General features: G+C 41.5%; 1 protein-coding gene across 1 annotated transcript in view; it reads left to right on the top strand.

The window, feature by feature from the left end:
* Positions 1-14,721, top strand: part of SPATA16 (spermatogenesis associated 16) — a 71,108-nt gene extending 56,387 nt beyond the window's left edge. The window contains exons 9-10 of the mRNA XM_026045406.1: positions 3,713-3,796; positions 14,599-14,721. Coding sequence (XP_025901191.1) covers positions 3,713-3,796; positions 14,599-14,721 — 207 coding nt within the window. The remainder of the gene's footprint in view (positions 1-3,712; positions 3,797-14,598) is intronic.
* Positions 14,722-25,506: the final 10,785 nt, after the last annotated feature.

The following is a 25,506-nucleotide window of genomic DNA, read 5'->3' as shown; positions in this document are numbered from 1 at the left end:
CTTGGTGCTCTGTTGATAACCTACAAGTAGGTGATGTAGATGTAGGGTTACCCCTCCATCAAACTGTTGAGTTTTCTGGCACAGAGGGGAAGGAGCTCGAGTACTTACCTACAGGTTTCAAACCTTTCACCATGGCCAAAAAGAAATCCCCCACGGCACCTATTTGCAGTCCACTCTCAGTGATCCAAATGCAATGCACTAAAATTTCTTGTTCTCCCCAAGCCAGTCCCTAGAAATTTGTTTGCTGTCCAGCAGAGCCCACGAGCTCTGCAGAGCTGCAGCTTCATGAGGCCAACGTTAGAGAAGACCAGCAACATCCTGCCATGGCTGGAGGGAATTAACAGACTTTGGCCCAAATAAGGGGAAAACACATTGCAGGGAAACTGCTATTAAAAGACACCGGCCTTTCGATGCAAGTCTTCTACCATTAAACTTCAGCAGTGCCACATTTCAAGGTTGACTGAAGGGTCTTGAGTTATTGGTACATATTTCAGCTACAGGTTTTCTCCAGGGTGCAATATTTTCAGCGCTTCGCAGCTTAGGCAGGGGCTATTATGCTACTGCCTATATCTTGTCATGTAGTAATCATAAGCCTGACCTCCCAGAAACCTTTTTGGGAGAAAGCTCTAGGCTACCTAATACAAAGGTCTTCAGTCTCTTAGGGGTAGGATTTGGCAGAATGAGGATCTGTTCTGGGAGATTTCAGGGACAGACTGTAAATCTTGCAGTGAGGATGCTCATGCACGGTTTATCAAGGCCAAGGTAAAAATGATTTTTAAAAGAAAAAGGCAGCACGTCTCTGTCAGCTACGCTGTCCCCAGCATTAAAATGTATAAATTCAACTTTCATTTATTTTCCTTTCTCCTTTCATCCTGCTGCAAACTGCATCTTTAACCTGTATGTGAAAGCAGAGGCTAGGAAGTTCAGTAGCTGGGATGTCGTAGCCAGTTTCAGGCCCTGTAGTGTTAAGGCACAACTCTGCAAGAGTTTCCAAAGTGGATTTTACCAGGGGGTGATTAATGGGCTTCAACTTGCTCCTCAGCACCAGCCAGCACAGCACATGCCTCTTCCCAAGCCACTGTGGGCTCCTTCCCAACCATATTGCAACTGCATCAAGCCCAGAGCTTTTCTGCCCATAGCGGGTTCGGCACAAGTGAGTCATCCAAGGAACAGGCAAAAAATCCCCAATGTTTGGCCAACGCGTTATATTCTTCTCACTGGGATCCAGACTGGAATAACCATGTGTGGGACTGGCACAATTCAATGCCCTTCAATGAAAGTTGCAGCTACTTGTGTTTATCTCCCGCTGTTCAGTAACATTTCTAAAAAAAAAAAATCCAAGTATTTAGAAGGTATTTTTCCATGAAGGAAGCAGAGCTGGCCAAATTTTAATCTCTTGTACTAATATAAATTTAAAGTAATTCCTCTGAGGTCATTCTGAATTTAAATTGGTAAAACTGAGATAAGACTTTATGGTCATGCAAGCCCATTAAATTGTTGGGTTAGAAAATGCTAAAGATGCCAGACTTTTATTATCACATACGGTATAAGTTGTATAAAGTTTAAAACATGTTGAATTTATAACAGTGCAATTTGCACTGATACAGCCCGGCTCCCAAAGGCATTTCAGTTATAAACTCTCCTCTGCAAATGTCTTTCTGCAACTAAATAAATAGAGTCCTAATCTATGGCAAGGAGAATCTCAGCTGAGGGCTTTTTGGGTTAGTATTTATTCATAGGTCCTGGGAGAATAAAGATTTCAGTTCGTTTGAACAGTTGAATATAAGTGTCAGGGAAAATCCTCAGCAAAATCTTTCCAAGGTTTACGAGTGCTATGTCACCATGGCTGTACACTAAAAAATCAAGATGAAAGATTGTTAAAACAACAGAAATCTCCTCCAGTTTAAAACTGAATGAGGCCATAAAAAAAAAAAAAAAAAAAGAAAAAAGAAAAAAAACACCAAGCCTTTTTCCTTGGAAGGGGTTTTCCCAAAAAGATCAGCTTTAGGAGAATGACTGTGCCAACTGCCCTGTTCATGAGCAGTCACATCCTCTCTGCCAGCAAAGCTGGTCAAATATAGTGATAAAAATTAAAAGCAAAATAAAGAATACACACTAGGCACTTTGCCCTGAGATGTATCCGTTTCAGTGAAATTTTAATTGGGAGGTTTTCCTCTGTTTTGATTTTTTGCCCAGAGCAATGACATCTCCATACTGGTCCTTCGGGGTAACTGGTTGATGTCCCAGTCCTGGCTCGTGAAGAGCTGGAAAAGCCCCAAATTGCCCCCCAAAAATGGGACCAAGGAAACTCCCCTTCCCCCGACCAGGTCCTGCTCCAGCTGGTTCACAGCAGGACTTGTGCTTCGCCCCCCTGCCCTTAATACCCTTAATCTCCAGGCTCTGTCTATGCTGGATTCATAGAAGATTATCTGTCACAAAAGTGGTCAGACGGAAAATTTCTGACAGGTTCTTGATTCCTTTAAAGCCAGTGGCAGAAATTCACGTTTTTATTTTTCATGAATACCAAAGCCTAAGACTTCAAAGCAGACATTTTCATCAGCTCCTTGGCCCAATGAGACGTAACTCCGTGGTGTCACATGCACAGCGAGCCCAAGCTTATTGAGAGATCCAAGAAGATATTGATGTCTCCTTTACCCGATGCTGGGAGGTAGAGGAGCAGTTTTATCCTGGAAAAGCCTCAGCATGGGCATTTTTGGTTCGTGGCCTCTGTGCTCCTGTTAAGCTGCTGCCCCATCTAGGTGTCGCAGGAGGAACAGCCGGTCTCCATGTGATGCTCAAGCTCATGCTGGTCTGTCCGGAGTCAAAAGAACTAACAAATGTGGGAAGAGACACCAAATCCCACTCCTTCGGGTTCACGTTTACCAGCTAACCATTGCAGAAGAGGCCTAATACAGCATCATACCATATCACACAGAACTTGCATTAAACACAAGTTCCTCCCCATTTCTTCCTGCCATTAATTGCCACCTCCCTGAGTTAGCATATTAAATGCAACCCAAGCAGGGCTTAGGAAGTCTCCTGGCATGAGGCAATGCTCCTGCTAACCAGAGTTTCAGGCCTTTCCCTCTAGCACTAAGCACTGATTAGCATGTATTTTTCCACAGCTGCTTTTTATAGTTTGCACTAGAAATTGTCAGCCTTGTTTTTATGCTCTGGTACGCTGGGCGCTGGGCAGGAGGGGGCTCTGTCAAAGGCAAGGAGAGGGAAAAGAGGGAAAATGAGCCAGATACTTGCAGCTACAGTAAAAGCTTCTCCGCGTTAGCGTTGTCCTCTTGCGAGGTTTTACATGCTGCCTTAAATTATGATACATTAGCCTTGGGAGGAAATACTAAAAAGCATTCATGTACTACACAGAATAACCCGGCAAGCTAAATAATGAAATATGGAGCCTTTATTCTTTATAGCCCAAGTCTTCCTTTGCTAAATATGGACATTTGCCACATTAAAATCTATAGGCTCAAATACAAATTTTTCCACAGTTTTTTTTTTCCCCATTGTTAAGTATTTTATAACCACCATAATACAGTGTAATGGCTGAAGCGGAGATGAGGTGGCGGTGCTCATTGTGTGAAAGATGAGTAATAAAATCATCAGCGTACAAATGATTTTTTAATTAGGTTTTAATCTGTGTATTTAGAGAAGTTATTTCTGTGCGAATTCCACACTGATAATTTTTATCTTGCTACCACAGCTGCAGTCGCTAATGGCAGATGCCATGGACACCCTTGAAGGAAGAAGAAGTGATAAAGAACGTGTGTGGAATAAAATTCAGAAGGTAAAACCTGCAGCTAAGGGCAGAGGAGTATATTGCTCCTTGGGGAGTAAATGTCCATCTGAGTCACATCTGTTCAAACTGTAGAAAAGAGAGTAGGTGCCTTTTTAATCATATATGTCTCGAACACTGTCCCCACTCAGGCCCTGACCACACATATGTGTTTATTTCTTGCTTTAAGTCCCACAGTTGATCTTTGTCTACGTTAAGAGTGTCGTGTGCTTATCAAATGGGGGAACTGAACGGCTCCGTTCTGGCTCTGTCTCCACTTCTCTTCCATCTCTGTCCTATGGAATCATGCACTAATTGCTGGTGTGGGAAGGAGCTTTGATAGGGAATAAAATCAGCCCGGCAAATTAAGTCCCGTCTGTGAGGCTTTGGTGATGTGAAATGTAGAGACATGCAAATGCCCAGCAATTGGTCACTGTAATTCTTAAAGTATTTGGGATTATTTAGTATTAGTCTTACGCTAGTGCTCTGCACGGGTGACTGGAACCTGGCGTAAGGAACCACAGGTCCAGCTGGGATGCAAAGCAAAGCTCTGGGCACTCGGCACCAGGGACTCCCGGCCTCTTCTGGGAAAATGGGAGTAACACATGGCCAGCAAGGGCAAATTTTGCAAAATATTCCAAGTGTTGCACTAATGCTTAGGGCTCTGTCAAGCCCTGGTATTTACTGTGATCATCAGTGCTACCAACACGGGGCACTGCAAAACATGCCCCTTGCTGCAGCCTCTGTAACCCAGCCCACCGCTATTTTGCAATTTGCATCTATTCTTTTATGGTTATTTTAGGCAGGAGGAGCTTTTCTGGTTAAAGCCAATATGACAGAGGTGCCCAAAACAATTCAGTGTCCCCAGCTGAGGGCCAAGGTACTTTCAGAACCAATATTTACAAGTTTTCAACAGGCAGTGTGTCCATGGCGCAGTCCAGCTCAGTGCAAAGCCTTGCTGAGATGTCACAGCGGTGGCTCATAATAATATAAATAAAATATAATAAAATTCTCAAAATACAGATTGTCTTTAGCTAACCCAAGCCTAAATGCCCCAAACAATAAACAGATCTGGTTTCATCACAGAATGCACCTGAGACAGGACAACTGATAAATGTGTGCACTGCTCTCACAAAGCACTGGAAGATTTTCCAAATCTCTCACACAATCATGTATTTATAGAAGTCTATATCTATTTCTTGCCATGCTTAAAAAACTTTGATAGCAGTAAAAATGCATAGAGCCAGGGACATATCTACGCATAACCGATTCCCTGCTCTCTTCTCCCCATTCTCAGAGCATGGACTTATGTACCAGAGACAGTTTCTTTTCCAAAATTTGTATCTAAAGTAAATATTTTATTCTGTAGTTAGGTGTTTAAATAATCTACCTGATTTCCAGAGCTCTGAACAACCACAGTCCAACAGAGGCTGCTAAGAAGGGCTGCAAGTTGGACTCTATATATTTATTTTATTTATAAATATTTACTGAAACTCAATGAAAGTTTTTTGTGGGTACTAAAGATTCGCACACATTTCAACAGACACTAGCTAACAGGTCACCGTAATTTTAGCAAAATATCAAAGTATTGCATTTAGCATATTTATATATGTATGTATGTACGTATGCATGTTCCTTCTTATATTTCTCATGCTACTTTTACTTTAACTGAAACCAAGCTAACATTTAAAAAAGGAGTGGCATCCCATTTTACACCACTGGAATTTGTGCAAGATTCTATATTTAGGAATAAAATTCACTGAAGCCCTCAAAATCTGCTCTGTGCCATTTTAAAATGTGGTGCTTAACAATTTGTTTGCAGCCTGAACATAGCTTTGCATTTCATTTTTGACAATTGAATAACTGTACTTGACATAAGGCTTCATGCACCAGGTGGAACTTACTACTTGATTCATAGTATACAATTATATTTCTATTTTATTTCAGAATAAAGAAATGGAAAGCAACATCAAACATTTCTTTTTTTTATTTTATTTTATTTTTCTTCCAAAATTTAAATTTCAGCATACTCAGCATGTGCTCAAAGAAATCTTCTTTTTTAGCAGAAAAAAAGGAAGACAAACTTTCTGGGAGCTTTTCCACTAACTCTAATTAAGAACACTAGGCAAGGCTAAAGAACCCTAATAAGCAACTGAGAAAGAGGATTAAGGCAGATGATGAAAAGCTGATGTGTCAAGGATTACAGCCTATAACTTCTATATGCTAGAACTTTTCAGAAAAGTTCAGAATTTCCCAGTTCCTTCATTGTGTGACAGTGATCGCAGGCCCCTACAAAGGACCTTCACACAGTTCTAGTTACAAGGTGTTTATTTGTATTTATGCTATTGAATTAATTTCCATACATTGGAAAATGCCAAAGAGCATAAAGGGGTTTATGCACACGGCTATAAATGCAGAACTCATGAAAAGCTGACAGCTCTGCTACCACCAAGGAAGTTTGGCTTTTGCAGTGCAAACAGCTGTTGCGCCTAATAAAGGCACTCAAAAATTTTCTTTGATGCAGCAGAATTATTGCTGTGCCTATTTTCCAAATGGTTAAAGGCTCTGTCAGAATTGCCATTACGAAACACTGTTTTCAGAGTTTTATTTTCTAATTCATCCATAAAAAAATTCATTTAGGCTGCAGCGTGACATACAAAGGCACCAAGCCTGACACTCCAGCCTGACTCCCTTGCTCAGGGTGGAAGGCTTATCAAATTATTTTGAAATTAATCTGGGTAATTTTGAATTTACACCAGAGACAAAGTAATAACATATCCGTAGGAATTACATATAATTTAAGTGATACATGCAATGGATGGAACACCAATGCTAGCAGTAGAGGTCAACCCTGGATAACTCGGAGAATCAAGTCTTTGCATGGCATTGCAGAAATGTAGGCACCTAATGACTTTATAGCAACTATAAGATTTAGAGTATCAAGCCTTGGCCATTGCAGAAACATAGACACCTAAAGACTTTATAGAAACTACAGGATTTAGAGCATCAGCCCTAAGATTGCTCCTTTCCTTTATGGAGTCTTCATTTCTCTTTGTTTTTGTAAGAGAAAGAAAGGATTGATTACTTTTCTACCTTATAGGAATAAATTCATAAATACTAATGAAGTCCCTCCAAGTCATCAAATAAAGAAACACTTGAGAGCCTATCAACCAGAAATTCAACATGGAAAGAGAAGGCAGCGAGTGCCAACATGGCTCTGCTTCCTTTACGAAGATGATAATACAGTTCTGCTTCTCTCCTCCATTTAGCCCCTAGGACTTCATCATGGTTTCATAGAATCCTCTTATCATCTGAGCAGCCACAGGACAGACATGAGCTGGCAAACAAACGTTTCCCTGCACTTCTACATGTGAGACACTTCATAAAACCTTCACATCTGAGTTTACCTCAAGGGCATCACATACTTTGCAATTTAGATAAGTTATTATGCCCATCATTTGCTGAGCTCAGTGGAATGCCTGTTTCATAAATCTGAAAGCAGAGCAAACATGGCTGAGTGAATAAAAGAACAGATGTAACTTACATAAGGATAAGTATATAACAAAAGCCACACTAATATATGGGAATATGAAATGAAGTAAAATTAGTCTAACATATTATATAATCTTTTAGCCAGGCAAACAGATTTTCACCCATTGACCTCTGCTTACTACATCTCTGCCTTTTGCAACAGCAGGGGAAAACTATCTGATGAACTGTGCTCTTCACTGACATTATCTCTTAATTGAAAATCAAGCCATGGAAAGGGGCCATAGACCAGCTAGCCTTTAGGTCAGCTGGAGAAGCAAGAAAGGAGATTCACAGTGTGTTGATGGAAAGTGGACGTGTTGCTGAGGTTGGCTCCTACAATAGTTGTTTGATGTATATGACATTGAAAGGTCCTGTAAAGTCATCCAGGCCAGTGCCACAGCCGCTGCAGAACTCAGCTTGCTCAGGAGCACTCTGTGCTGAGAAGCTGCAGACTTCCAAGGCTGGATCTTGTTGTGGTGACCTCTCACAGGCTGCCTTGGTTATCCATGAGCTCATAGAAGAAAAATGTTTTCTGGTCTGTTCTGCTCTTGGGGCTGTTGCAGTTGGACGTGCAATGAAACCTTGCATCTGTTGTGCAAAGGAAGGGAAAAAGGACAAGAAAGGAGAGAAAACAGAATCTGCAGGGAGAGCAGTGGAAGTCTAATCAAGTTATTCAAAGGAGAGAGAGATGTGAAATTACCAGAGGAAAATAATTTCAGTGGCATTGGAACAGGTACACGGATAGTGAAGGTGAGGGGGAAGAGAGCTACCAGGTAGAGGAAGAGAGCTACAATTTTGATAAGAGTTGGCCAAAAATGGGCTTTCTTTATAAAGCTGGGGCACACATTAAGACATTCTGTAAGGAATTAACTCAGAATTGGTGGCATCCTTGAGAGGGACAAGAATTAATGGAAGCAAAGACATTTCTAACCTTGCAGTGAGTGAAGTTCTCAAAACAGATCAAGTTGTAAGAGCACTTGAGTAGAACAGCTCTGGGTTTTGAATCTGAGGTGATACAGCAGAAAGGCAATTAAAAGGCATCCTAATAATGTCATTAATAAATTCAGCAGCACGTTGAGGACAGTAAAAGCCTATGATGAGGTTCACAGAGCTAACTGTGCAAGAGAGGTGACATTGGGATTTCAGGTACTGTCAGTACTGCTGTCCCACAAAATCAGGACCTATGGATCTTTGGTTTTATCTGTCTTGCATACAACAAAAATGAAGACAGATTTTTTTCAGGTCTCAGACAGGCAATGAAAGCTTCAAGTCTGCTGTTCCAGACCACACGGAAAGTTTGCACATGTGAAAGCCTATCTTGTTTTCCCAGCTAAATCAGTTGACCTAATAACAGCTATGACCTCTAACCATAGTTCTTAGGCCATTACAGCATAAGCACTGCTAACACAACTGGGAGAAAACGCTTAGCTATGAGAAAGGCCTTGCTCTCACACCAAGCTATAGGAGAAGCGAGTTCACTGGAATCACTCTGAAAAACTGCAAATGTGGCGATCGAGCAGTAAATGTCTTAAACATTGGAATAATGTCGCTGGCTGTAGCTGCCAGGCAGTTAAATCACAGGATGCTGGGCATTAACAATCCCCGTGTAGGGATTTGGATAAATATTTCCCCAGCTCTTGCTAATCACGCTGTCAGTTATAGATGAGCAGTCTGCTTACCTGCTGCCCTCTACGAGAGAAGGTCTCCAGCCCTATAAACACTTGCTGCCAGGCTTTCTTACTGCTGTTAAAAATAGCACGAGTCAACAAGACTGCTCATAGTAAGCACCGAGCTTTAGAGCGATTTCAGGAGCACTTATTAGGTACAAAGGGACTTGGGCAGCCATAAGGTGGTTACTCTACGTAATTCTTTACCATCATCATTATTATTGTTATTCAATTACTCCTAAATGAATACACTCTTTCCTCCATCTGCTTTTAGCACTGACTGTTTGTTAATGTGCTGTCCTCTTTGCAACAGATAAACACTGGTTTTTTAGTATTTCACTAAATTGGGTCTGTTAGGATGGAAATATATGACTGAGCTCTCTGTCATACTCTTTTCTTTAAAGAAAGGCAGTGCAAGCAAACCAGGAGTGTGAGAAAACAAAAATAGAGCAGGAGGGGCATTGTATTTATCTTGGGCATCAGCATCTAAACCCGTGAAGATTTCCAACAGCGAGTCCAGGGCAAGATTTGCACAGACGTTTGGCTTACAGTGCCAAGCAAATGTAGGACAAGGATTTTGGCCTGCCCATGGTACCTAGGACGACCACATGGAGCTGTGCAAACCAGCAGGTTCCTTCCAAAGGCATCACTGACAGCTCAGATGTGCTGCACTTCACACACAAACAACCAAACTGTGTTTTTCTTTTTCCAGATACTGAGCAACCTTTTCTAATTGACTTTATTGGAAGGCCCAAACGAGGTTTTGATTTTTAATAAAATCTCAGTAGTTCTTCCTCAAGCCTCTACTCAGCTTTTCCTCCTTACTCGAAGCAGTCACCACCGCTTACCCTCTTAAGTCCTTTCAGTAATTTTCTTTTGCTTGCATTCGCTCCAAGGAGTGCTTTAGTAAGTAGCTCTAGGAGACAAAGGAAAATGTTGAGAGGTACTTCATATTTAAAGGTAGCTCATTTGCTTTCTATTACTAATAGCTCCCAAGTAAAAATAGATTCTGTATGCCAGATCATTTTGCCATTGCATGTTATTTATAGCTGCTGCAGACATTTTCAAAAGCACCTATTTCCTATTTCAAACCTACACCCCTATTTCCTTTTGGGATTTAGGAAGTCTGGGTGGCCAGGCACTCTAAAAAACCTATATGCATGCCTCTGTACTTTTACATATTTACCCTGTTATTGCTATAACCCTGGGAATGAGTCCGCTTGCTGTATATCCATCTACATTTTTCTATAAACAAAGTAAACACTTTTTCTTTGGCAGTTTGTCCTGAAAAGGGACTGGTTCCTTCATTCATGCCATCCTAAACCCTTGACCAGCTATTATAACTTTTTGTTTGTTTGTTTTTCTGTTCAGATTTATGCTGATCTTTTTTTAAAAAAAGTGCATTCATGGTAGTCTGTGACCAGAATACCCATGTTTTGGGTAAGTCATGAAGCTTCTTTATATTCCTTGAGACCATCAGTAAGGACTTCATGGACTTCTATTCCTTGGAGCAGCCCCTTGCAGCAAAAATTGACACATTTAATGACATCTGTGATGCACCAGGACTTGTATCACCCTGAAAGATGGGTGGTATCTCTGTATTCTTTGCTGTTGGTCCATATCACATAATTAAAAACCATATGAGAGATGTCTTATCTGAGTGAGTACATAGCCAGGGCCAAGAATATACTAGTGCTGTGCACATTTCAGGGCAAATCTAGCTGCATCCAGGCAAATTCACAAGTGACTGATTGGCCATTACCAGAAATGCAGTAAGCTCAAGCAGAAGAGGAGGTGGTAACTTCCCATAAAGCCCTACATTGAAGAGGAGGCTGGTCTAGGTGACCTCCAGAGGTCCCTCACGCTGAAATCTTTCAATAATTGTAATTCAGCTGCAGCCAGTAAGTGCTGCTTATGTATCCCTCCATGCCGCAAGAGAATCAATCAGTGTGACTTCAGGGAGCAGAGCTGAACGGGCAGAGCTGCGGGGTGTGGGGATACAGGAGCTGCCGCTGCACGGGAGCGGGACCCTCCTCCTCCTCCATCCTCCCTTTGTCTGGCCATGGGCAATGTGTAACGAGGGCAGGATTAGAAGTATTTTTATACGCTTCAAACAAGGCCAATAATATTGCTTATCTGTGTAGGAAGTTCTGTGTAATGTCGCTTTCAGGAATAAAAATCCCATAGTAATGAATCAAACGCTAAGCCAAAGGGAAACCATATATCGCCTTGTCCGATGAGACCTTGTGCAGCTCAACCTTCAAGCTAAGCCTGCTATGCTTCCTGCTGTCCAAAGAAATCCAGATTTTCATTGCATGCATAAGTTGCATATGATGAACACGCCAGAAGTGCAAGCATTTACACACTGTGCACAGTCCTCGGGAACTATGCAACCCTCCTGTAGCTGAGAATGAGCCCATCAGCTCGGCATCCAAGCAGACTGAAGATCGCTTTTGTCTCCTAGTGAATTCAAGAGTCAGATTTAGAGCAGCCTGATTGACTTGTAGCCCATCCAGTCACTTCTGGGGTGTTAATTATGCTTTTCATCTTGTCCCTCTCTGTCAAGATGAAAATGCCTTAGCACGTGGCAGTGAGGGGAGGCAGACACAACCTCTTTCATTCAACCGATTTTCTTGGAGAATAAAAGAACAAGGGAACACTTTTTGAAGGGGCATTGCCAGTGCTGCAGCTCTACACTGGGATCTTGGTATATCATATCTCAGGTTATGTTGCAGAGTTGCATTTCCTACGTCCAGGAGAGCATTGGAGGGACTTCCCTCCAAGGATGCCAGCCCACTGGCACAGCTGCTCATGTGGGAATGACGGTGGGAATGAGATGGAGAGAAAGTCTCTGTACAGATGGGACAAGGGCCTGATCTGGCTCTGCTGATCCCTAAACAAGGTGGATTTGAACATGCAAGGACCTCTGGCAGGTCCGGGCAGCGATCAACAGCCAGTGCTCCTTAACAGACCAAGCCTGGCACTGCAGTGACTGAAGGTTCAGCTACACTGTCAGCATTAGTCTGTGGTTACCTATTGTTCCATCTGGAATAAGTCACCAGCGAAAATCTCCTTCCGAAATCCACTTCCCTCCGACAACCCTGCTTCTCAGAGCAATCGCTTTGGGGCTGTTTGCAAATGATGTCCTTCAATTCACTCTTGTCCACACAGATTCCTTGCTAAATGGTTATTGGGAGAAAAAGGGGGGGAAAAAAGTGACACTATCGATTTAAAAAAATTTGCATTTCCCAATGAGAGCCACGAAGGTGGCTCACTGCAGTCGAAGAGCTGGAGAGCAGGCACGGGGAGGCTTTAAATCACGGAGAAAAGGCAGAACATAATGCTTCCAATTTACTTTCTTAAAATGAAATGTGCAAGCTAAAAAGCCATGAATAAGCACTGCTGAACACTTCAGCCACTGAAAAGACATTTCTAAGCCATTCCTCCCCCCCTTCCCAGTCCCCGTCCTTTATCTTGTCAAGAGACTGTATTTTCATTGTGCTCCTATGGTAATTTAAATCATGCTAGGGCTCGGAGCATACAGTGTAATTGTAAGTCAGCCAGGGTCTGAATGCCATCACTGCTGGGTAAATAACATCATCAGCTCATCAGCTGTGTCAGTAGCATTACAATTATGTAAGCAACTATTATTTCCACTCTTGATATGCCATACTAGGACTTATTTGGGGATCTGGAGTTGACAGGTAGTCTATAAATACAAAATGCACAGAACAGCAGACAAGCTGCGATTTGGGATAGGAACATAATTTTGCCCAGAGCTTTCCGATGACATCATTAACCATGTGCCTGCCCGTGTGTTGTCACTAGGGGAGAAACTGTAAAAATGTGTTCCTCGCCTTGTGCCTCCTTTCTGTGTCCCCCAGTCCCATCTGCCCAAGGCTTGGGCTGCTCTGAGCATCTCTATGCATCCTTCTATGAGCAGGGTTTCCAGAGAGAGGTAGGCAGGAGATCCGCAGCATCCCACATGATCCTCCAGAGAATGAAGATTGCTTGTTCCCAGTAGCTGGAAAAATACGAGTATTTTTGTTGTTTTCTTTAAACACAGCTAAGCCTCCTGATGGGAGCTTGGCACTAAGTGATTAGTTCTTCTCAGACTTCCTGTGCGCTTTTAGCCAGATCAATGACTTCTTTAGCTTTTATTTCAGCTTCTTAAAAATGAGGAGAGCACAATGATTCCTTCCTCTAATCCACAGCATGTTTATATGGTGAGCACGTCATGCCAGAGCTGGCCTGCTCTTAGCAAGTCTCAACCTCTGGATGTCCCTGCTGCAACGATCTCTTGGCAACGGAGGAGCACAAACCCATGTTCAGGTGTCCATCAAGGCCAGCAGCAGGAAACTTGGCCATGGCCCCATGCCCAGCGCTAGGCAGAGCTGATCCTCTGACCCAACAAAGCTCAGTGGGGATGAGGAAGCAGAGATCTCCTCTCCCAGATTTGTGCTTGTGTCTCCAGCGAGGCAGAAGTGGTTGTCCACAACCTGTTGAACCTGCATGGTCTTCTCCCTCACCAGTGCCAACCAAGACCAGAGTGCCCAGCTTCACGTTCAGGCTTGAGGAACACCAGTTCAATGTATGAATAAACACAACAGCAAGCCTCGCTCAAATTAATTCATCGTCAGCTGTTCTGTGTTGTGACTAAAGCAGCAACGCTCCGCCGAACGTCTGTCAGAATGATAGATTAGGACCTTTTTTTTTTTAAAAGATTGCCACTTAGAACACATTTGGAAAATTGATTCTTTGGATGCTCACATTATATCAGGCCTAGGTCTTGAGTATAACTCAGTGTGAAGGGAGATGATTCTCATCTTAAGTTTACAGAAGTGCTGCACATTGCAAACGCTGACAAAGCGTATGAATAAAGGTAAGGTGTGGAGAGACAGAGTCGTGAAATTACCAGTGCCTGGTATTTACACAACAACTCTATGCCATAAAAATCGCTATAGGTATTTAAGATTGTTTTGAAGTCACTCCTGCAAGGAAGAAGTGTATCTATCTGCATGTACTCTTTATTAGAATAATTACGTTTTTATTTTGGAAGGAGACTGAGGTTGTCTGTAGGAATTATCATTCAGCATCTCTTATTCTTCCGCTTTATTCTCCAGCGAATTATATTTCATGGGAAAACATATTTATTCAGAACTTCGTTTTGATTTAACAGAAAAATGATTCTTGCCACAGCAATGTGGAATACTCATTTTTCTCTGTGTGCTGATTTTTGGCATATAAATGCCAGAAGCCTCTGTTCCCTTTCCTTATCAAAAAAAACTTGCCTGAGATTAATTTCCTCATCATCCCCTCCTTTTAAGGTGGCTGTTTTTCAATGCCATTTAAAGACAGAGTTGTGATAAACTCCTATTTTCAATGTACAGATATCAATGAAAGAAGTCTATTCTGCAGCAGTAAAGTAATTGAATCCAGATGGAAAGGGACAAAAAATGTATGAATTCACCTACTGTTACTGCAGTGCGACAGGTGCCTTCATGCATTTTTCTTTCTAAAGACAATTAGTTTTGAAACAAACTAATTGCAAGAGTTTAAATTGTTTCTATACAGAGGAAGGGGCATACATCTGACATCACTTCTTTGTAATTGCAGGTTGGAATAATTGAAGACTTCTTATACCAAACAGAAGATAGTTTCTTAAAGAACAAAAAGCTCAGAATAGCTAGGAGGCAGAAAATGAAAATGAAGAAACTTCAGAGCGTTCAGCAACAGTAAAGCCTAGGAAATACTAACCTGTCCCCCACCAGCCCCAAAGACCTGGCCACAAAGAGAACAAGGAAATTAATGCTGGATATATTTGATAGATAGGTCAACAAAAGCTGCCTTTCAACTTAATGAGCCTTCCCTGCACCTTGGGGCACCTTTAGAAGAAATATTTGCACTTTGTTAGTCTTAACTGGCTGGAATAAACATCCACAAAAGATTTAGCTTGGTTCTTATACTGCAAATTGTCTTGTTTATTTAAATTGCAAAGCCAGCACAGTGCTTTTCTCTCCACCTCTGTGAGGAAGGAGCTGGGGAGGGGTTCTACTAGTTTACACACACACTTAGACACAGATAATGTCAGAGAACTGCTCAGGGAAGTACCTGCTCACTAGGCAAGTACCTCTGAACAAAGATTTACCGAACTGTGTGCAAAAAGGGCTTAGATTTTTAGAGAAAACCCATATATTTCATATGGAGGTTGTATTTTCTGGCCCGAGAATAGTCTGTAGCCTAACCTTCTGTAAAATGCTCGTGGATCTTCATGATCCAAGAAGCGCTAAAAACAGGGATCCCTCCACGTTCAGCTGATGGGAATCCAGCCACACATTGCCTGCTTTCCAGGTTGCTGCCTATACGACAAGTTTTGCTACAAGTGCAAGACATGATGCTAAAGAAAGCAAAAACAGAACCCAACTGCTGCCCCATGCTGAGCACCATGAAATCCCTCTTCCTATGGATGCCCTAAGGATGCTTTTCTCCCCATCACCATACATAAATTCCCATATCGCCCAGGACCTGTCATAGATGAGAGCAATGCCTGGTTTTGCAAATATTGGCCTACTTTTCAACAGCCATCCCCATGTCAGATGATGCTCAACAGGCATCCTCACCTGACCCGCGCAATCTGTCCTACAGTTGGCATTTCCTTACCATTTACCTGTTTACTTTGTAATAACCTTGTCCTATAAAAAAAAAATCACTTCGTTACAATTTCTCATTCAAGAATGACTTCAAAATGAAAAGACAGGAAAAAAAAGGAAGAATCCACCACGCCCCAGCCCTAAGATTTAACTAAAAATCCAGGACCTCAAAAGTATTTAGCCACTTAATACCCAGTATCTACTTACACAGATAGGAATATAAGCGCAACAAATTTTCGTCTGCTAGAGACCATCTTCCTAGGCTCCCAACAACGAACAAAGGCCCATCAAAGTTTTAGCACAAGCTTTCTTAGTTTTCAAAAACCTTTTTTTTTTTTTTTTTTTTTAAAAAGAATAAGTATAAAAAAGTCTTTTTGAGAAAATCCGAGCCAGCTTGAGCTGCTTAAACATGTGGGACAGAAAACAAAGAATTATTGCCCTTTGGAGACAGCATTATTTTGCTACGGAGTTGGTTTTGTCAGACAAAATTTTATAGCACGTAGTGGCAATCATCCATCTTTGATGAGCAGGCACACACTAAATCAGGCAGACTGCTCCCCATGGATCACCCAGTCACATACAGTTTGGTATATTATCAGCATGTTAGAAAAAATACTCTTAATATGATGCATGTTGGGTTATGATTTGGCAATATTTGGTGCAAACTGATGTACTTTTACCTGGAATGATTTAAAAGAATTAATCACAATGAAAATGAGTGACCTTTGGGAAGAAACGAGCAATCCTGCCCATGAGAGAGCACTAGGCTGTGTAACATGGAAAAGCCAATTCCAGCACATCTAGAAAATGCTGTGCCTGTGTCAGACAGGACACTCTGAGAGAGACACAAGAAAACTCTCATCGACTTTGCTTTCTAAAGTATGAGATTCAATAGACCTGCCTACAAAATTAAACAAAAAAAAAATGAACTTGCCTCTTGAAGAAACTTAATAAGTGCATTATATTGATTCTCTGGCCTCTTAGCTGGGGAATTCCATAGGGAGATGATAAATCCTGCAGCTTCTCTCAATAAATATTATTACTCAACACTTATTCTTCTCCCTCCCCCTTTCTTTTTTCCTCCTTTGGTGGGAGGAAACATTAAAAATCATCCAGCCTGTGTTTGCTGGGGCTATTTGAGTCACCTGCACAAGGACACATGCAAGACCCCTCCCCTAGAGCTCCATTTTCAGGTCACTTTCATTGCAAAGACTCATTTCCAAATGAGTGATGGGGGGTTCGCTTCCCTCCATCACATCATTCTTTTGTCACAAAAATGATTTATCTGTTGACAGCTAAGTTCACTGGCCCCAGGCAACTGATGTCAGTTGAAACCAGTCAATGAGAAACAGAGAGCACTATACCAATTTAAAAAAAAAAAAAGATATAAATACCCATCTCCCCTAAGACTGCCTCATAACTCTCTTGCTTGCTCCTGCAATCATTGCTTCCTTGTAAATGCCAGAATTCCTGTACTAAGCCCGGGAAGGGACAACAAGCCCAAGCCGAGTGAGCTTTTGCAGGTGCATCTGCTTGGCTACAATGCAGACTATGGCTTACAGAAGATACAGGGTTTGAACTTAACATTTTTTCATTTTCCTTATTGGCAAAATCTCTCTGTCAAAGGTGTTGCATAAAAAGAAAAACTTGTAAAACACAAGGCTGTGGTTCAGAAGGGCAGCGAACAGCTCTGCAGCCCAAGTAGTAAATGGAGCACCTCGCAGGTGGATGAGATGCGCCTGTGACATCCATGGGAAAGGACCAGCCCAGGAGATGGGCTGATGACGGCCGCTGCTGAGGATCAGATCAAACTCCACTGTTGCTAATGTCTCTCCCTGGTCCATGAGAGGGACTGCGGTCCAGAAAATAGAGCATTTCAGTCACACTGCAAGCTTCTCCCCCACTGAAACGTCATCGGCGTTGAAGCAAAGAAGAAAGGTTGCATCAAGTTGTCCTTAAAATTTGTCTGTGGATTGCAAGCTGCGGAGAGCAAGGGCTGACTCACGCAGGGAAGTCCCCCGCCCAGGTGGCCTTTGTAGAATTTAGTGCATTAACACTTTTAAACAAAATACCATTTAAAAAGAGGCCTGATATTAGGAAACCTATAACCAAAAGGCAGAGATATTAGACAGCAAGCAGCATTTCCAAGACAAAGCCCACAGCTAAAATAAGAATTCCATCTACATACACACAGTATGATATTCAAATCGAATCGGGGAGTCACACAACCGCTGCTTATTCCGTGGCCCTCTCGGTGGCTATATGAGCTCACACATCTTTAATCTCAAAGCACAGAACAACAGCGGGCAACAATTCGAACATTTCTCCATTTGAACTACAACGATCGGCACAAGAGCCAATTTCACACGGGGCTGTTTCTTGTTCTTGTTGCAATTCATCACGGGAAGACGCGAGATCCAAGATACTTGGGCCCGGCTTAGTCCATGAATAATACAGCGCGTTGCCTTGACCTTTTCAGTTCGCTTTGTAGTGCGCTTGGCCAAGCGTCCCTGTCCTCCCCTGTTAACCACCCCATTAACCTGCGAAGAAAAGGTGGAACGGACAGACAATTAACCGGCAGAATACTAAAAAGGTTAACACTGAGCCGCACAGTCCTGCCTTTCTGGAGCTTTAATGGGTATTAAGATTCTGCAGTCTTCTTTCCTCTTTCAAAGCCTGCAGTGAAAAATAAGAAACCACACAAGATGAACTTTGTTCTCATTGCAGATTATAATCATGTAGTTCCTTTCAGATGTCACACTCGGATGATTCCAGCTTATGCATGAATAAACTGAGAAGAATGTTTATTTTTACTCCTCTCAAATATGGAGAATATTCAATTAGAGCAGTGAACTTTTTCTTTGAGGCCGGTCACTCTTGAGTAAAGGAAAATTGGAGAAAGTGGAGGCAAGAAGCCCCATATGGCAGTATTCTTTAAAAAGGTCAATACTTCTGACACGGGCTCCACAAGCCAAATTATTCTGGTCATTTTCTAGTCAAAAAGAGGAAAACGGTGGCCTTTTTCCATCCTGTGGGCTGTCAGCTGCATAAAACTTCCTCCTAGACTTCAGCAAGACCATGGGGCCAGACAGACCCCACATTCTCAGGCACATATAGAAACTCAGGCACGGGAGCTTGGGGTGAAGTTTAAAAGCAGCTGGTGAAAGCAGCTGCCCTGATCCCCTTGAGAAACCAGAGATGTTCTGGTTCCAGATTTTCCAAAAATGTAGATTTTTTTCCAGAGATCACATCTGCAGGAATAACACCTCAACACCTCAGTTACCTCAGCAGGCATCAGAAGACATTTTCACAAAAACTACTAGGCAAAGAAGTTGACATCAAGATTTCATATGAACTTCTTTGCTTGTGAGCACTTTCTAAGCTGTCCTTTGGCACCTGTGTTGCCCGGTAATATCTCGGGGTCTATGACCGTGGGCTGCTCAATTTTCCAGATGCTGTCACATCCCCATCTTTGTACAACGCTTTACTTTGAGTTACTATTAATAACTGCTATTAAATACTTATTTTAGATGGGAGAATTGGGACAAGAAGGGGGACCCGGCTGCTAGCCATTAGAACTCCAGATTTTACATTTATGACAGGTATTGGCTGCAATAAAGCGGGGTCTTTTTATTATTTCCGAGTAATAATATAATCCCTAGTTTGCTTAAAGAGAGCAGTGATATCAAGACAGGAAGAATTACTAACAAAGAAAAGATAAAGCTTTAAATTACAAAAATGACTTTCTTGGTTTCTCCCTTTAATACATTTTAAGTCCAGAAGGGACCATTATGATCATCTATATGCCAGAAATTTTAACTTTATGCTTTTTGATATATGGGATCCCGAATAATACACCGTTTCTCTTTACCGTTCTTTTGAACATTAGCACTGAAGGACTTATACAAACAATGTATTAAAATATTGGTGCACTTAAGGGCAAGCTCACAAACTATGACCAATTAGAGAGAATTTTTTTTTTTTTTGCAGAAGGTCCAGTGTATCTTTTAAGGATAAATATTTGTAACTCTTTCTGTAACTGAAATCAGCACTAACTAAAGTTTATCCAACCTCAACACCTTCAATGTGTAAATTTGGAAAGATCTGTAGCAATTTCAATCAGCTCTTGATCTTGACTTGTCTGGAATTGAACTGCATTTTACCAGGCATTTAGTGAGAAAGCTGCTCTTCTAGCAGTTATAAAGCTGCTCTTCTGGCAGAGGTATTTCCAGGGTTTCCCAGCTGTCCGTATTTGTACCCGCTACCACTCAGGACTAGAGGGAAAAATGCCACAAAGAATTTCACAGATCGCTTTCACAAGTTAAAACATATCACTCATTAGGAGAGTCGTAAAACTGTCAAGAACCAAATTAAATTCCAACTATGCTGAACAGAACAGACAAACTAAGAGAAAGAAAACGGAAGAAAATCCATTCCTACATTTGTTCTAGTGTCCAGGTGACCTAGTGGGTACCTACGGCAGTGAATGAATTGTCCTATTCTGTGGAAAAAAGGCTAGAAATCCAATTGTTCTTTACGCTCGCTAAATGATGGCAATCCATAGGAAAATGAGATGGCCAAGAAACACAATGAGTCATTTCATGGCCTTCAACAGCTTCCTGCCAAAATCTCCTTTATAAGAGACACAGAAGTAGCCTGATTTTGGAAATACATTTCTCCACCACTCCTGTTAGATGTGCCCTAAGAAATTTTCTTTTGCAGAGGGACGAGACCATCAGCTTTTACATATCAACAAGCAAGCAGAGAGAAAGCTCTTCTTTGTTTTGTTCAGATACAGTGTCACTGTTTTGTGGGGGGTAAGAGCTGGAGGTGCATAAAACTGAATTCTACCATTTAATTAGCAATCAGCAATGATCTGTCAGTCAGAGTTACTGTAATTCATGAACTGTTAAGTCAAAGCAAAAATGGCAAGTAATTAGACTGTATCCATTAGAGCTCCACTAGCACTCGCTCATACAGCTTGGGTTTCAATTTGAGGAAGAAATGGATGTGTGAAGCTCGTTAATATATTCAGCTTTTTAATTAGCAATCAGTGCTGATTTGTCAGCCATACCAACTGTAAGGCACAAGCTATTGAAACACAGAAGAAAGGCGCATTTTCAAAATCAGTTATGCTTATATTTACATTCCCCCCAGGCTGAAATATCAGAGAAACTCCTGAAATATCATCTTTGCCATCACAGAGCAGCAGAAAGCATGTAGGAGCTTGCAGTCCTACATAGCCAATAAATTACTTGCTGTTTGGATGAAGACAGAGGTTGAATATTTATGAGAATTATCGATGCAGAGAGGTAGCTCCTATCTCCAAACAGCAACAAATAAGCACGACCATTTTTAACTGCACGTGAAAATCTCCAATAGCACAGGTAATACAGCTGATATCCCATCTCAAGTCAACCCTACCTTAAACGAGTCACAAAACAGAGGAGCAGTGGGATTGTCTGGCTGCTGGGCCTTCTCCGCCTCTAGATGGGTGAGGAGTGATGGAAAAGATCAACCTTGACCCAGCACCCATAAGGGGAACAAGAGACATGAGGTTCTCCATCAACAGCTATCCTACCTGCTCCACTGATGCTTTTCCTCTAGTCTGCGATTGCTGCATGCAGAGAAATACCTAAAAAGAGATATGTGAAAATATGGAAGCCGGACGGATCTTTGGAGTTTATTAGAGATGCGAGCCAGCTGAAGTTACCACCTGGCCCAAGCCAATGCAGCACGCACAGACCCTTGGGGTAAACTCATCAATATTACAGCTTATGCCTTTAGTATAAATATCATAACTATAATTGCTTCCACTTATGCCTCTAAAGCTCTCCCTAGGTATGGTAAACATGTAAGAATACCTCTCTGCTCTTTGTAAAAATCTTTTTTTATATCTTTAAGCACAACAGCAGAAGTCTCATTACTTTCCTCAACATTAGAGAGCAGCTCCTGCTCCACTGAGATTCTGCACTCAGTGAAGTCAGTGTTTGGATCGCCCAGTAAAGGCACTGAGACAGCTTGAACTAATTACAGGTTGCAGGTAGAGCAGTAATTGTACTAACTGCCTACATTAGGCAAACAAATGCATGGCTGCATTTGTACGGAGCTGATGGAATACTCTGTGCCAGATAGAAATTCAGCCCTAAATAGTGGTAATGTTCTTGTCTAAAAATGACTTTTGTTTGCCTAATGTCCGACAGTTAAATCTATTTCACTCACTTGTTTTCCTGGCCTTCTCATTTCTGTTTTGGCTTTTGCCACAGACAGGAAGAGAGCAGGTTTCTGACCATGTTTTAAGGTTAAGGTTTGCCTTAACCCCTCCAACATCAGCCACCTGGACCATTCAGCCAACATTTTTACCTCTCAACAGCTTTTGTGTTTTTAAAGCGCTTTCCAGAGAGCCCGTTTTGTCTCTGATGGCTGGCTTTCAGAAGTTGTAAACATCCATCTCACAGCGGAGTTTTCAGTTCCTACTTTTGAAACGGCAACTATTTTACAGCAAAATACAGGTCAAGCCGTCCTGTTGAACCCACAGCAGATCCACAAGCAGGCAGCTGTAATCTCTCCACTGCTTCTCTTTGAACAAAAACCCATAAAAGATTAATCATTTCAGTTTGTAAATGCTTTAAATGCTCGCAGGGAGGAAATGTTTGGGAGTTGTAGGTATAGGTTTTATGAATGACTGGACCTTGTAAGCCCAGGCTTGGACTAGGAGAGTTCACATGGTTCAGATAAACGACACAGGAAGAAGTGTTCAACTCCTACCCGTGTTGCTGATTTTCGCGGGCTCACAGTATCCTGCTTTTCTAGCGTCTCAATGGTAGATCCCGGAGACACTGGAGAAGCAAGGAAACAAACCACTGCTTCCTCATCTATCACCCTGTTCAAGCTCAACCTCAGGGTAAGTTACCTACCCACTCCAAGCTACTACTCACTACACACTTCACTACGCACTGCGATGTGAATAAACCTCCAAATGCTATTACCTATTTTAACTCATAACACAGGTAGGTTGACAATATGATCCAGTTTCCCCTAAATATTTAAGCGCATCCCTAAATGCCAACCTAGAAAGTTCCATGAAAACAGGCAGGTAACGTATCTAGGCCAAGAAATTTTCTTCTTAGAGCACTAGTTCCCAGAAGCCTACGGCAGCCTACACACGAGTAGGGAACCTATGAGGGGGGGGAAAAAAGGTTATGCTTTAAACAAAAATTATCTGTTGACCTCTTGTTCAGGCAATTTCTGTCTTTCTGAATGAAGAAAATCTTTTTTATGCTGAAGGTGCTGTGGGTAACTATCACAGCAAAAGCTGAATAAGAGTGATGTTAAAAGGAAACATTCCCACTGTTCCAAGGCCTGATCTTTAAAGAAGTACGGAGCTGCTCCTCATTTTGAATGCTAGAAATCTTAGCATAAAGACTTAAGAAGTTATACTTAATTCTACTGAATTAAGAACCTCTGAACTGAATTAAAGTTTAAAATCATATTCAAGAGCTTCAAATTGTCCACCACATGATCAAAGCGAGGTGCTTTACAAAAATAGGTGGCCGCTATTACTCAACAGGTCAGCCCATAGAGACTAAAGAATAAACACAGTTTTATTTAAAACCATGGTTTGGGAAGCCAGGCCCATCTAACCTTTAAAACCAAACGCCCCTCAAAAATACGTATTTACTTTAACACTATATATGCCTATATTGACAAAAGGGAGAAAAACCTCTAATTAGTAAAGCTTTATTTCTCTTGTTTCTGTTATTCTCTGTATTTCTCTAACCTAGAAAGCTCACTGCTAATTTTAATCCTGTTCTGTCAAAAGCTCAAAGTTTCTTGTATCTTTGTGACAGTTCTAAAATTAAGTCCACTCTCCACTTCGTTATCCACTTAGTCAATAGGAGCACTGAACAGACCCCCACAGAGCCCCACTCAGTATGACCACAGGGGAGGCTAATAAGATTTACCATCTGTTAGGTAGATGGATCAGCTTTTACTCACTCACTAGCAGTTCCATTGCTGCCAAACAACCTGCAAGAGTGTCATACAAGAGGGAGCCTTACGAAAAATCAGGTCACGTTATACTTCTTGTCACTAGTATCCAAAAGCTTTTTACACTGCTATAGGAAATTAGATTGAGAACAAGTCATCAAATCAACAAAACCTACGAAAATACTACTTACCAGCTTATTTTGAATGTAAATATCACTAAATATTTTCACTTTATTTCATGAAAAAACTTCTAGTCCTCTTACAGCACCAGAAAAGCAGATAAGGGCTTTCAGCACAATCCCAATATACACAAGGGCAGTTACTCCCAGCAGTTTGGGACCAAACACACCTTCAATTAATTGCTGCTAAAGCACAGCTCTTTTGGGCTATGCTCCAAAACAGTACCCAGAGATAATGAATACATTATCTGCTTTAAATCACATCATTTAATGATGACAAGGAGACACAGTTGCCATTTTATCTTAGCCCTAACTCAGCTTTCCTTGTGGAGCTGCTTTTTAATAAAGTCATCTCAAACCAAAACTAACAGGTTAAGATAAGATAATCTGAAGGGAGAAGAGTATGGAGCTGCTTAGGAGGCAGACAAACTTCCTTGATCTTCTTTTTAAGTTAACAAGCCCGGAGGAACTAGTTTCTCCATTAAGTGACAGGCAATAACTGAGGAACCTCAGGTGTCAGCCCTCTGAACCATCACATGCCCTTCATCAAGCAGCAAGACACCGCCCCGTAGCAGTAACTAGAACTTGGATCTGTTTTGAGTGCAAGTGAATTTATGATACAAGATAAATAGCAATAATTTGGAAATTACAGGGGACCAGAGAAATAATGACAGGCTCATACCATGCTATGCTTGCTTGGAGAGGTGGCACAGGCAGTGCAGTGAAGGGAGACGGCGTAGTTCAAGGTTTCAGCTTTCATTTTTTGACAGACACGTGGATTTATAACAGGCCCCGCCATAAATTACAATCCATTTTCCCCAGTACAATCCAGTGAGAACAGACTTCTTAGCAGCAGGTTTCAGCATAAGTAATTTTAGATTAAGATGAGGGGAGGGATGTTATTCCTTGACCAAGCATTTTTTTTTTTTTTTCTCTAAAAAGCAGCTAAAACTTACTTCCCCTTCTAAATGTTTAGTAGTATAAAGGTGTAGTACAGGAGTCGTCTTCAGGCAAAAAGTAGCTTTAAAGACTAAGGCCAAGGAATGTTTAATAGTGTTTAAAGCTACTTTTTGCCTGAAGAAGGCTCCTGTACTATACCTTTTATACTATAAATAACAAGCTCTGCAGCTTGGACACAGAATGGCCCACAGAAGGGCCCTTCCTCCTAGGCTCCTCCTGATTAATAAAAAAAATCTTAATTAAAAACAACACACCAGACAGCTACATAATCAACAAGTTCACTTCCTCAAAGCCTCAGTTCGGGGTTATGCACCTAGTGGGTGTTCACCAAAACAGCTCCAATCTCATTACAGCAATTTTTCTTATCCAGAAATGAGAGCAGTCTTTGCACTAGCTTCAGTTCGGATTGTTTCAGAAGAGTGAGAGCAGCAACACTTCTCCATTCACACACTGAATAAATGTAGTGTTATAGTGCAGAAGGGGTGTTGCAGCACAAGAAGAGTCACTTAAAACTTAGGCCTAAAGTGACTGCATCTGCACTTAGGCTGTGAAAGAGAGTATTAATAATTAAACAGAAGCTTAAAAAATGTTGAATAAGAGAAAAGAAACTTTGCAAGAATCCGCTTAATAGGCGAGTTTACCAGGTTCCGAAAAAAGAAAAATCCAACCATAGTTGACTTTTCAGAATAATATTTATTAAATCATTTATTTTCTACAGTCACTTGATGGTTTCTTATTGGATAAAC

Source organism: Nothoprocta perdicaria, unplaced genomic scaffold, assembly GCF_003342845.1.
Source record: "Nothoprocta perdicaria isolate Ctin4 unplaced genomic scaffold, notPer1 scaffold_4, whole genome shotgun sequence".
NCBI classification, from domain to species: Eukaryota; Metazoa; Chordata; class Aves; order Tinamiformes; family Tinamidae; genus Nothoprocta; species Nothoprocta perdicaria.
The sequence above is the reverse complement of the archived record's forward strand: the minus strand, read 5'-3'. Positions and strand labels throughout refer to the sequence as shown.